Source organism: Vombatus ursinus, unplaced genomic scaffold, assembly GCF_900497805.2.
Source record: "Vombatus ursinus unplaced genomic scaffold, bare-nosed wombat genome assembly UNPS02014807.1, whole genome shotgun sequence".
Classification (NCBI taxonomy): domain Eukaryota; kingdom Metazoa; phylum Chordata; class Mammalia; order Diprotodontia; family Vombatidae; genus Vombatus; species Vombatus ursinus.
In genome coordinates this window covers 8,569,529-8,583,847 of record NW_020954585.1, presented here as the reverse complement: position 1 = coordinate 8,583,847, position 14,319 = coordinate 8,569,529, and the positions used below count along the sequence as shown (strand labels likewise).

At 38.6% G+C, this 14,319-nt stretch overlaps 1 protein-coding gene across 10 annotated transcripts in view; it reads left to right on the top strand.

Moving 5' to 3' along the window:
• LOC114052432 (LYR motif-containing protein 1) overlaps positions 1–14,319 on the top strand; it is a 40,029-nt gene that overhangs the window by 8,169 nt on the left and 17,541 nt on the right. For 6 of the 10 annotated variants that reach the window (XM_027875036.1, XM_027875039.1, XM_027875041.1 and 3 more), the window contains exons 2-3: positions 5,082–5,156; positions 6,049–6,207. In XM_027875036.1, the coding sequence (XP_027730837.1) occupies positions 5,109–5,156; positions 6,049–6,207 (207 nt within the window). In that variant the 5' untranslated portion in view covers positions 5,082–5,108. Of the gene's footprint in view, positions 1–5,034; positions 5,157–6,048; positions 6,208–14,319 lie in introns of all 10 variants that reach the window. The other 4 variants (XM_027875044.1, XM_027875043.1, XM_027875045.1 and 1 more) reach the window with 2 other exon arrangements.

The window sequence follows — 14,319 nt, the reverse complement described above, 5'->3', positions numbered from 1 at the left end:
AAGAAAACAGTTGCATTGATGCACTGTTGATAGAGCTATGAAGTGATGTAACCATTTTGGAAAGCAGTTTGGAATTATGCCCAAGGAGTTTCTGGGTCAACAGTGACCCAGCAATATCACTGTTAGGCCTGTACCCAAAGAGATCAAAGAAAGAGAAAAAGGTCCTTTATATGCAAACATTTTTACAGCAGCTCTTTGTGGTGTCAAAACACTAGAAACTGGAGGGGTGGGGGAGATGGGGAATCCCTATACATTGGGAATTGATAAACAAATTGTGGTATTTGAAGGTAATAGAATATTCTTGTGCTGTAAGAAATGAAGAAAAGGATGGTTTCAAAAAAGATCTGGAAAGACTTCTATGAACTAATGCAGAGTAAAGTGAGCAAAACCAGAAGAACAATTTATAATCAACATTGCAAAAATGGGACAGTTATGAAAAACTTATAAATCAAATGATCAGCCATAATTCCAGAGAACTGATAAAAAACACTGACCAACTCATGACAGAGAGATGATGCACTAACATACAGAATAAGAAATGCATTGTGGATGTCGCCAATGTGGGATTTTGTTTCGCTTGTTTATGCTTATATGATACAGGAGTTCTGTATTTCTTTTTTTCTTTTTTAGTGGGTGGGGAAGGTGGGAGGAAAAAGAAAATGTTTGATAATTATAAATCTGACTTAAAAGAATTTTCTGTGTTTGAAAGGCCTTTCCCTATGTTACCTCTTTAGAGGTATGGGCCTATAGTGGTATCGCTGGGTCAAAGAGTCATACAATTTAATAACTTTTGGCATATAAATTCCAAATTGAGAATTGTTCTTATTTTTATTATAGATATAGATATGTAGGCCTAATATTCATGATATATAGAAAACTGACATGTATCAATTCAACATATCAACACGTCGATATGTTACAAATATATCAATATAGCACTTCTCTTTGTAACCTGGATATTAGGTCTTTATCAGAGAATCTTACTGCAAAAATTTTTCCCAATTAACTGTTTTTATTTCTGATCATTACTGATTTTGTTCATGTAAAAGCTTTTCAATTTGATGTAATCTAAATTTTCCATTTTATGTCTTGCAATCCTCTATATCCCTTGTTTGGTCAACTACTCTTCCCCTATGTGTATTTGTAAAAGATATCTCCTTTCCTGCTCCTCTAATTTTTTTATAGTGTGACCTTTGTTTTCTAGGTTATGCATCTATTTGGTGCTTATTGTAGTACATGCTGTGAGATGTTGGTTTAAACCTAATTTCTGCAAGGCAGTTTTCCAGTTTTTGCTGAACATTGTGTCCTTATCACCCTGGGATTTGGGATCTTTGAGTGTATTGAACACTGAGCAACTGTGTTCATTTGCTTCTGGATCTTGTGTACTCAGTCTGTTTCACTGATCAACTTTTCTGGTTTTTTACTGAGTTTTTGATGTCTTCTGCTATGTAATATGGTTTGAAATCTGGAATTGCTAGCCCCCCTTCCTTCCCACTTTTTAAAAATAATTTATTTTCTGTGAGATTCTTGACTTTTTGTTCCTCTATGTTTATTATATTGGTGAAGTTTCAGTAACACAGTCCATAAAGCTTCTGCAAGCTTAGATTAAATACTAGGTATTTGTATATCTGATTTTACAGAAGGTCCAGAAGTATTATTTGCCACATCAAAAATGCCATTTCCATAAGAATCTTCCTCTAGTGATAAATCCAATGATAAATCTTTCTCCAATAATATGAAAAGGCAGTTCTCAAGGGAAGAAACAAGCTATCTAGAGAAATTTTTTTTGATGGTCCAAATCACAAATAATGAAAGAAATGCAAACTAAAGCCACCCTGAAGTTTGATTTCATGCTCATCAAATTGGCAGAGATGACAAAAAGGAAAATAATGTCTGAGGGTTAAATAGGCACACAACGAATTCACTGTTGGTGAAGCTGTGAAATGGTCCAGCCATTGTGGAAAGCAGTTTGGAACTATGTTCAAAAGTTAGTGAGCATGCACTTTGGCCCAGATGTACCATTATTAGGCCTCTACCCCCAAAAAGATAAAGAAGAAAATGTATTCTTTGTACAAAAAAATATTTATAGCAGCTCTTTTTGTAGTGGCAAAAAACAAAAACAAACTCAGAAACTAAGTGGGAAGGGAACGGGGCGGGGAGGAGCTAAGGCAGTGCCCATGAGTTGGGCATTGGCTTGTATACAAGTTATGGTATATGAATGTAATAGAATATGGTTATGCCAAGCATTGTGTTAGGTGCTGGTGATAGACAAAAATGAAATTTTCTCAGGGGAGGCAATGTGCAATAGCCCAGTCAGCCACATCTTCATTTTTCTCCAGGATGCACTCTCAAATCCAGTGTTGTCTACTGTGCCATATTTCAAGCATTTAGCATGGTGCCTGGCACATAGTATGTGCTAAATAAATGCTTGTTGACTTGTTGGCTTGTCTTTGTTGACATGTACAAAATATATACAGGGTAATTTAGTTGGTATGAGCGCATTTTAGGCATAGTAGACAGCATGTGCAAAGACATTAGAATGGGAGATGGAATATTGTGTACAAGGAACATCAAGAAGGCCAGAAGAGTAAGCCTGCCGAGGGAGATTGCAGCCAGGTTGTGAATGACTCTAAATACTAGAGAGGTATGTATTTAACCCTTAGAATTAAGCAAGAGGGAGTCAAGGGAGTTTATTGAGTGGGGAAATGACATGGTTAGACCTGTGCTTTTGAAACATTTCTGTGGCACCTGTGTGGAGGATGGATACAAGAGGCAAGAGACTAAAGGCAGGAAAGCCAATTAGATTATTGCAGTAATCCAGAAGAGACTTGATGAGAGCCTGCCTTACTATGTGCAAGAACCTGTGGGAAGTGCTTAGTGTAATAAAAATATGAAATTAGTTACTACCCTAGAGATAATTGGTAGAATAGTAGTTCCAAATTTTCTGAGTATGAGGAATAGTTTTATGGATTCTTACATGATATTGGTTTTATGAGAGATCTTTAATGACAAAAAGCTGCTTTGAATTCAGGAAGTTAATGTGTATTGTATTAATCACAATGATACCTACAAAGAATGCCCCAGAAGTTTTAGCACCATCTTTTAAACTTTAGTAACCTAAAACTGCATTAAGAGTCTTGGGGCATTGTCTACTTTCTAAAATAGTGGTACAAGGCATATTTATTCACCTATCAAGAGATAAGTTCTCCAGTTTATTATATTGAGTTACCTAATGAGTTGAATACCTAACAGAGTTGAATACCTAACAGAATCTTTGTAACCACTTTAGGGCCAGTGACCCATAAGTTGGGTTCCCAACTTACTACCCTGCTTCCAGGGTAGTAAGAGAAAATAAGATTTGTGCACAAGTTTGTCATTTCTTAAATTTTGAAATAAACGTAATAGACAATAGTGTGTGAGCATAATGGGCATGGATAATACAAAGGGCTAGAGGAGTTTACAAAAAGAGAGATGGAACCCTTTTGGTTGATTGGGGTGAGGTGGGATGTTGTGGTATTTGGGGTAGGAGAAACACTATATATGAAAATTCCTTATACTTTTCCTCTGAATATTTCAAACATATTCCAAACTCAGCAAACAGCTGAAGAGACAATGGTGATTTTTGCTGTTGTAGAGATGCTATCCAGTGCTTTTGAGTTTCTGTTGCTTACTTTCTGAAAAGACAAAAGGAGGAGCATGTGATTAGGACATGAGAATAGGAGTCAGCATTCCTGGCTTCTAATCCTGGCTCTCTCATAGACTCTTTCTGGGGGACTGAGTAAATAGGGCTATTGGTTCATAATCTGCAGAATTTATGTAGTAGGTATCTCTACCTTTACCAATGCGGGTTGGCACCTTCTCTGCAACTTATAATCTTTAAGAGTTGCCTAACTCACTGAGAAGTTCTGGGGCTTGCCTAGGATCACAAGCCAGTAGTGTCAGATGTGGGACTTGAATCTTCCTGGCTCTGAGGCCAGCTCGATCCATTATACCAGAGCTGCCTTTCACAGGTTTAGTAGGGACAGTTAATATGTATTCTTTAGTTGCTGGTGCTGGAGCTCTTGGGACATGAGCTTTTTTCCAAATAATTGGGTGAATGCTAAGCCTGACCTTATGGTGAGGCCATAAAATAGGGATTGAACTTCATTACTAGTGAGCCTTTTGACTCAGGACAAGCATATTGTTCTCTTGTGGTCTACTTCCCTGTGTAGTCATATATGCATCCATGTATGCGTACATATACATACATATGTATCAGTGGAGGGGGGTTGAATCTTTTATAAAGGACTTTTAAAATAATTCTAAATACCATCTCTTAGTATTGCTATTAACACCTTAGGTATTTGGTGAAGTTTAACTCTCTTTCAGCCAACCAGCCTTTCTCACTTCCATGCTTGTGTGTCATTCAGTTAGGGAAGTTTTGTCTTTTAATCACAGGAAAATGAAGTAATCACTAAGTAGAAGTCAGTTACTCCCTGTATTTCACATGAACTGACTCACACCTTTTCATATGAAACCATGGAGTTTTGAGAGAGCCAGAAACTCAGAAACAGTTTCTTTACCAAGGGGGGGGGGGGAAGTGACATCATTTTTTCTGGGTTTGATTTGCAGTTGTGGAACCACAAACTGTAAAATTGCCTCTTGGCATTCCCGCTCCCCCCAATCATCTTAAATATTTTGTTACTTGGAATATCATGGACTTTAGAGACTTTGAGTGTGTGTGTAGCAGGGTGCTTGACTATTTACAGTATAAAACTTTTAAAGTGTTTAAATTAACTGGTTAAACATGGTTTATTCATCATGGGAAATTTTACAACTGTAGAAAGGTCACTATAGTCAGGATCTATAGAGAGCCCAAGGAATCATTCCTGAAGGTCTGCCTAGGATGAGAGAGACTCTTTAAGATGAATTTCTGTAGCAAGTAGGCTTTGAATTAAGAATGTGTGTTTGCACTTGGATTTCCAGCTCAAATATGCTTTCTTTGATGAACAAATTCTTGTAAGCTCAGTACCATCCCAGGTATCTGATTTCCAGGTATTAAGCCTCTTCATGTGTTAAGAATGGGTCATGTTCCCTAACAGAAGTGATCAGTCTACTTCACAATCCTGATGATCCTGTTTAGGGAGGATTGGAGAGAGCACAGGAGGGACTCAGAGGTAGGTGTCATAGGTGCTATTCCTAGACCTGCAGTTTATTTATTGTGTTCCTGTTATTTGGTGTAATGGAGTGTGAATTTGTTAAAGGAGACCTAGTTTAGTAAATCCTCTATTAGCTGAAATCTAACCAACTGGAGTCCTCTAATAACCAGATTTTTTTTTTCCACAGAACTCTGCTCTGTAGATACAGAAGCAGATACTGAGAACATAAACCCAAAGAAATTTTGCCCAACCTGCCATCATTTCCTCTCTTGCCCCCTAAAATTAAAGGTCCTGATGTGGCCTAATTCCTTAGGTCCACACACTTTCATTCCAGTCTCCTATATACAGAGTATTTAAAAAGAAAAATTAATGTTAAAGATAAAGGCCCTGTAGGAGCCTCAGTCATTAAAGAAAAATTCATGTGTGTTTGCTAATTATTAGGGCAAAAAAGTAAACTAATGTTAAGAAAAACTTTTTTGAAAGGGTTGTTATGCTTAAAAGATTAACTTTTCACCAACAAGAAAATTCAGTTATCCAGAACACCCAAGGCCTTAAGTATTGAAGTTAAAGGGGTTTTACTTTAAAGTGATCCACCAGAAAATGGATTTTGAGTACAGCTTTCAAACCAGCTGTTTCCCAAAGAGTTTAGGTTTCCAACATGGAAACATGGCTATCGTTGAGCAACCTCTTGACACTTTGTAGGCCAAACATAAAGTAAAAATGTTTGGGAAGTAACTGGTGTTCTTGATTTTCTAGTTCTGGGTAACTTTACCATGCAAATCTGTTTAGAAAGAGCAATTATTTCTAGACTAATTAAAGAGCTTGTGAAAAATGTGTGTCTGCCTGGCTGCCTACTTTCAAATTGAATTTTTACACAAAATTTTCCTTTTCTATTTTGGGGGTTCTGAAGATGACAGCAGCAACACGACAAGAAGTTCTCAACCTGTACCGAAGGATTTTCAGGCTTGCAAGGAGGTGGCATGCAGCATCAGGGCAGATGGAAGACACCATCAGAGAAAAGCAGTACATTATAAATGAAGCCAGAATGTTGTTCCAGAAAAACAAAAATGTAAGTGGGATCCATTGATATTTCTCAAGGAACTAAGCAGTTCTTGTAGTGTTTTCTTCATGTCTTTTTATTCCTGAAAATAATGAGGAGGAGGAGGAGGAATTCATATTCCAGGATTTGGGTGTGGGAGAGGGGGGAAGAGGTCAGGCCAAAGTTGTAGCTTCAGCTGCTGTTTTGTTGTTCAGTCATTTTTCAGTCTTGTCCAACTCTTTGTGACCCCATTTGGGGTTTTCTAGGCAAAGGTACTGAAGTGGTTTGCCATCTCTTTCTCCAACTCATTTTATAGATGAGGAAACTGAGGCAAACAGGGTTAAGTGACTTGTCCGGGATCACACAGCTAGTAAGTGTCTAAAGCCAGATTTGAACTCAGAAAGATGAGTCTTCCTGGCTCTAGGCCCAGCACTCTATTCACTATGCCACCTAGCTGCCCTCAGCTCTGGTAGAAATGGACTTTTGGTAGGACTTGGGTTATAAATTGCCTGATGTGGCTTCTGTAGGGAAGAACTGACATCACTCTTTACTTTTTCTAGCATTTCAGGGCACTATTGGTGAGTCACACACCTCCTCGGAATAACTCCCTGTGTCCTATCTTCAGGCAAGTCAATTTTTAGTGGAACTCATCTACCTTATAAGGGTAGGGACTATGACCTTAAATTCTTTGAATCTTCCACCCCTCAGCACTTAGCATGTAGGTAGTTCATGAAGGATTATTGAATGAATGAACTGTAAAACTCTACCAATAGTCCCAATCAGGTGTGGGTAGGAGAGAGAGCACAGGATTAGAACAAGGGTTAAAGCTTGGGCAATCTTCATAAAGTACATTTCAAACTGACTCGGTCTTTACCAGTCTACCCAGACAGGCACCGAGCAAGCCCTCAGGACTCACCTCCAAAAGGCTTGATTTCATTTATTCTTTCAAAAATGATTAGATGTATATTATGTTAGGCACTGTGCTAAACATTAGATGTTGAAGATACAAAGACAAAACCAATACCATGCCAGCCCTCGAGGAACAGTGTTTATTTCTTGGGGAAGGGACTCTACAAGAGATACATACATAGAAAGGGACAGGCAAAATATATACAAAATAGCTTCCAAGGGGAAGGACATTAGCTAATTGGAGATCAGAATTAGTTTCCTGTGGGAGGTGGCGTTTGATCTGAGCTTTGAAGAAAATAAGGCAGATTGAAGAGGAAGTAGTGTACCACAGGCAGGGGGACCAGATGTATGAAGGCGTGCGTACAGGAGTGGGCAGGTGTATTGATAGCAACAAGTAAGTCTGTGACAAGAACATAGAATGCATAAAGGAGTGTAGCATTGAGTAAACGTGGAAAGATTGGTTGAAGCTACATTGTAAAGAGCTTTAAACACTAAAGAGGTTAATGTATTTTACTCTAAAGGAGAGGGAGAGCCTCTGCAGTTTCTTGAGCAGCAGAGTGACATAATCAGACCTTTTCTTTAAGGATATCCATTTGACAATGAGAGGTTGAAGAAGGGAAGAGGCTGGAATAAGGAAAACCAATTAGGAGGCTGTTGGATTAGTCTAGGTGGTAACTAGAGTGGTAGAGAGAAAGGAACACATACAAGAGATATCGTAGAAATACAATCAACAAGGCTTGGCAACTAATTGGATAGTGGGGATAAGAGAGAGGGAAGAGTGGAGGATGACTTTGAAGTTGCAAACCCAGGTGACTGGAAGGATGGTAGTGTCCTTGGCAGAAATAGAAACATTAAGAAAAAGGGGAAGAGTTTAGAGGAAAAGAAAATGAGTCTGTCTGTTTTGACTTGCCGAATTTGAAATATATATAGACATCCAGATTGAAGGGTCCAGATTGGTTGTTGGTGACATAGGTTTGAATGTATGGATATGGACATTTTCTACGTGATAGCCGAACCTGTGGGAGCCTATGAAATCAAAAAAGAGAGAGAAAAAGAACCCTTGGATATACCCACACTTGGTGGGTTGTTACATGAATGATAATCCTGCAAAGAAGATGGAGAAGGATGGTCAGGTAGTAGAGAGAGCCAGAAAAGAGCACTGTCATGAAAACACAGAGAGGAAAGAGTATCCTAGAGAGAGAGGGTAATTCTCAGCATCCCATGCTGAGAAATTTGTGAGAAGCCATTAGATTAAACAATTAGATCATTGGTGACCTTAGAGAGAACAGTTTCACAGGATCATAGTACTGAAAGGGACCTCAACAGCATCTAACCCAGACCTCTCATTTTGTGACCCAGCAAGGTTGAGTGATTTGCCCAGAGTCACAGAAATAGTAAAATGACAGAGTCAATATTTGAACCCATGTCCTCTGACTCCAACTCCAGTGCCCTTTTCTGCTGCACAGTGTAACCAAGTAAGGAGGTTTAAAGACAGATTGTAAGAGTAGAAGTGAGATGAGAAAGTAAAAACAATGAATGTAGGCAGCTCTTTCTAGAAATTTGGTTGTGAGAGGGAGGAGAAAAAAAGGAAAGAGTTGAGGGGATGGTAGTATCAAATTAAAATTTTTTGGACAGTTGAGCATGTTTATAAGCAATAGGGAAGGAGCAAGTAGATAAAGAGAGATATGAAAATTAAAAAGAGAAATCACAATAGAAATACAAATCAGAACAATTCTGAATTTTAACTTCACACTTAGCAAATTAGTGAAGTGGACAAAAGATGAAAATTATTGATGTTGGAAGGAAGACAGGCATACTGATATCCCCTTGGTAGAGTTGTGAAGTGGTCCAGCCATTCAGAGAAACATAACAAAAGTTGTATGAATTGATGCACAGTGAAATGGGCAGAACCAGGAAAATATGTCATATACAATGATTACACCAGTGTGAAAAGAATAAAATGAAACTGAATGATACATAATTATAATGACCAAGCTTAGTCCTGGAGAAGAGTTAAAAAATATACCTCTCTCCTTCACTTCATTGCAGAGGTGGGAATTCCATACCATCACTGTGTATTTTTGGCTTTACCGACTGCTTTTTTTTCCTTTTAAAATATTTTTGTTACAAGAGATGACTTTTTGGATTATGATTATCTATGTGTGTATTATGTCCCTTACTAACCAATTAGCCCCAGCAGGGCAGAGGCCATGTGTTATCTAAACTTTATGTTCCCCTGGCACTTACACAGTGTGCCCTGTACCTGTTTGTTTAATCAGTGTTGGCAGAACTGGATTAAAATATTGATTTAATTGGAACTTTCTCTACTGCCTCTCGGATAGATTCCATGTTCCTTAAACTGACATCCAAGGCACACCGTCATCTGCTTACCAATCTCTTACTACTTCACAGTAAACCTATTGTTTCTTTCTGTTTTATCACTGTCCCACGTACTGCTCTCCTGTTAGATCATATAAATGACCTGTCCTTACCTTTGTTCATGCTTCTCTCAAAGTTTACAATGCCTTACTTTTTCTCTGTCTGTAAATTCTATCATTCTTTCAAAACCCTACTCAAATAGCACCTTCCCCATGGCACAGTTAGCCGTAGAGTCACAGAACATGAGAATTGTAAAGGACCAGAGAGAGGCCCTCTGGTCCAACCATACCTGAAAAAAGAATCCTTTCTCCTATATACCAAATAGACATATCCAGCCTTTGCTTTAAAAGATCTAAAGTGAAGGGGAACATAATACATCCCAAGATAGCCCATTCTGTTTATGAATAGCTATTTAAATATTAAGAAGTTTTTCCATACAATAAGCCTGAAATTAAATTTGGACTCTTAGAGTTTGCACCTGCTGTTCTTGGTCTGCCTTTTGGGGCCAAATAGAAGTCTAATCTATCTTCTATTTTATAACCCTTCAATTACTTGGAATCAGCTCACATTCCTCGCCCTCATCTACCCACTCCTCCCCCCCCCCCCCCCCCCCCCCCCCCCCCCCCCCCCCGGTCTTCTCGTCTTCAGGCTATAGTCTTTAGTTATTTCCTTCAGTCAATCAGTAAGCAATTGTTCAGTCTGGAAGCACTTATTAAACATCTACAGTGTGCCAGGAATACAGAGTAAAGCAGAAATCCCTGCCCTTGAAGGGCTCACAGTCTAACAAGGAAGACAACATGCAAACAAATATGTTGTTGTTCACTTGTTTCAGTCATGACCAATTCTTCATGACCCCATTTGAGATTTTCTTGGCAAAGCTATTGGAGTAGTTTGCCATTTCCTTTTCCAGCACATTTTACAGATGAGGAAACTGAAGCAAACAAGGTTAAGTGACTTTGCCAGGATCACACAGCTAGTAAGTATCTGCAGCCCAATTTGAACTCAAGAAGATGTCTTTCTAACTCAAGGCCCAGCACTCTATTCACTATGTCACCTAGCTGCCCTAAACAAATGTGTACAGATAAGCTATATGCAGGATAAATAGGAAATAATCACCAGAAGGAAGGTATTAGAATTAAGAAGGATAGGGAAACATCTTGTAGAAGGTGAGATTTTAGCTGGGATTTCAGGAAAGCCAGGAGGTAAAGATGAGCACATAACAGCATTCTAGGCATGGGAGACAGCTAGTGAACATCCCCAGAACTGAGAATTAGAATGTCTTGTTTGTCTTGTTCAAGTAATAGCAAGGAGAGGCCAGTGTCACTGGATCTCAGAGCACCTGGGCCAGTGAGGAGTGGTGTAATAAAAAGCCTGCATGTGGAGGAGGAGACTAAGTTATGAAAGATTTTATATTTGTTTTTGAAGGTGATAGGGAGCCACTTGAGTTTGTTGAGTAGGGGGGTGACTTGGTCAGATCTGCACTGTAGGAATATCACTTTGGTGGCTGAGTGAAATATGGACTGGAGTTGGGAGAGGTTTGTGATAGGCAGACCAACCGGTTAGGTTATTATCTCTCAGGCATAAGGAGGTGAGGGCGTGTACCAGAATGGTGGTAGTATCAAAGGAAACAAAGGGGTATATTCAAAAGATGCTGCAAAGGTGAAATAGATAGGTCATGGTAACTGATTGACTATGAGAGGTAAAAGATAGTGAGGAGTCATGATGACACCCAAGTTGTGAGCCTTGGGGACTGGTAGGATAGTAGGGGTGTAGGGTTGTGTACAGGGGAGACTAGTACCTCTGAAGTGAGGGCTGCCAAGCTCTTTTCAGGGCTGTTTTCTACTTGTGGTGTCCTCCTGATCCATCTAATGCTCACCTGTGGCTCTAAGAAGCTGTAGCATGCACAATGGCAACACCCCAGTGAAATGTTTCAGCAGACAGGATAAACCAGGTTGAGAGTAACCGAGGAAAGTGTGGGAGAGAAGAGATATTAGACAGTCCATCAAACTGAAGGTCAACAGACTGTTGTGCTGACCTCGTCGTTGTATGCCTGTGAAACTTGGGCAGTATACCAGCGCCATGCCAGGAAACAGAATAGCTTCCAATTAGAATTTTCTTAGGAAGATTCTAAAGATCACTTGGCAGGATAAGATACCAAACCCTGAGGTCTGTTCTTGAACTAAACAGCCGAGCATTCAAACTCTGCTGCAGACAGTGCAACTCTAATGGGCTGGCCACATTTAAATGCCAAATCTATGCTTGCCTAAAAGACTATTTTATGGAGAACTCACACGGAGCAAGCGCTCGCATGGTGGTCAGAAGTGATACAAGGACACTCTTAAGGTTTCTCTCAAGAATTGATTGTGTACCATGACACTGGCACAGCACCACCCAGTGTGGCGTGCCCTCATCAGAGAAGGTGCTGTGCTCTATAAGCAAAGAAGAATAAAAGTAGCTCAAAAGAAATGAGATGCACCAATTTAGAGAATCCACTCCAAATGTTCTATGGACTATTTGTGCCCTATCTGTGGTAGACCCTGTAGTGGTCTGATCAGCCATAGTCAGGCGCATTGTAACTTGACTCTAACATAGTGATGTCCTTTTGGTCCTCTTTGAGAATGAAGGACAACAAGCAACCAGTGTCCTATTACGTTGATGGTAATAGGGAAGTTTGAAAAGGGGGAAAGTTTTTTGGGGAAAGATAATGAGTTTGGGTTTGGACCTGTTGAGTTTAAGATATCTATGTGACATCCAGTTTGAGATGTCTAATAGACAGTCTGAGACTGGAGGTCAGCAGAGAGGTTAGGGCTGAATAAGTAGATTTTGAGACTCATCAGCATAGAGATAATTGATTCTATGTGAACTGATGAGGTCACTTTAACTAATGAGTTCATCAAATGAATTAGTATAGAGAGAGATAAGGGCTCAGAGAGCCCTATGGGACACCCAAGGTTAGTGAGTAAGTTGGATGATGACAATCCAACAGAGGAAACTGAGAAGGAGTGGTCAAATAAGTAGGAGAACCAGGAGAGAATAATTTTCCAAAAACCTGGAGAGAAGAGAGTATCAAGTGTCTATTCTGTGCCAGGTACTGTTAGTCTCTAGGCTACAAATACAAAAAAAAAAAAGAAAAATCTTTTTTGTCACTGTTCAGTCATCGCCAGAGATGTAGCATATTTTTAACTTTTCCAAAATTCTTTCTGGATCCTTACATCTAATCTTTCTTCCACATGATAGCCCTTCGTGTTCTGTGTGCTAAACGTTCACAGTTCCTTTAATTGATCATCTTGTGGCATGTTCTCAAGGTCCTTTAATATCCTGATTTCCACTAGCTTATCAATGTCTTTTCTAAAATATATCCAGAGCTGAACACAAAACTCTACATATGGTGGGAACAGGACAGCGCACGGAGACTGTCATCTCTTTAGTCCTGAACATTGCCTCTTAGTATAAATCTAATATCTATCACATTATCTTTTTTTCTTTTGCTGCTATTATCATATTGTTGACTTGCTTGAGCAAGTGAACTCCCCTGATTTATGTCAGATGAACTGCTATCCAGTCACACATCCCCAGTCTTATAATTGTGAAGCTGATTTTTTCAACTTAAGTGTAAGACTGAATATTTTTCTTTTTCCCTATACAGATCTCTCTCATGTATCTCCTAGCTGCCACAAGGCAACTAGGTGGCTCAGTGGATAAGCGTGCTAGTCTTTGAATCAGGAAGAGTTCAAATTTGCCCTCAGATACTTATTAGTGTGTATACACTTACCTGGGCAAGTCACTTAACCCGTTTACTTCAGTTCCCTCAACTGTAAAATGGACATAATAATAACACCTACTCCCAGAGTTGTTGTGAGGATCAAATGAGATAATAATTGTGAAGCTCTTATTAGCATAACACCTGGCAAATGGTAAGCAATATATAAATGTTAGCTGTCATCATCATCATCATCATGGTTTAAAAAAATAACTTGACCCTACTATATCTCTCCTATATTTACGTGATAAATTTCCAGAAGTAACTGTTTATACTTGTCTACACTTTGTTTCCTGAAATCTGGCTTATTGACCCCATCACTCAATTGCAACTCGTCTCTCTGAGGTCACCAATATTCTCTTTTTTATTTTTTATTTTATTTTTTTTCTCCTCAATTACATTTAAACAAAAATTTTTAACATTTGTTTTCTAATTTTTGAGTTCTGAATTCTCTTCCTTCATCCTTTCCCTCCCCCTTCCTTGAGAAGGCAAGCAGTTTGATATAGATTATACATGTGCATTCATGCAGAACATTTCTATATTAAACATGTTGCAAAAGAAAATGCAGACCTGAGAAAACAAGAATAATAAAGAAAGTAAAAAAAGATATGCTTCAGTCTGTATTCAGACTCTCAATTCTTTCTCTTGAGGTGGATAACATTAATTTGCATTTCTCTTAATAATGATTTAGAGCATTTTTTCATATGACTATAGCTTTTATTTCTTGTTCTGAAAACTGTCTATATCCTTTGACCATTTATCAATTGGTGAATGACGTATATTCTTATAAATTTGACTTAATTCTCTATATATTTGAGAAACGAGACCTTTATCAGAGAAACTTTCTGTAAAAAAATTTTTTTTACAATTGTTCTCTTTCTAATCTTGGCTGTATTGTTTTGTTTGTGCAAAAACATTTTAATTTGATGTAATCAAAATGATCCATTTTACATTCTGCAATGTTCCCTATCTCTTTTTTGGTCATAAATTCTTCTCTTCTTCATAAATCTAACAGGTAAAATATTCCATGTTCTCCTAATTTGCTTATGATATCACCCTTCATGTCTAAATCATATATCCATTTTGACTTTGTC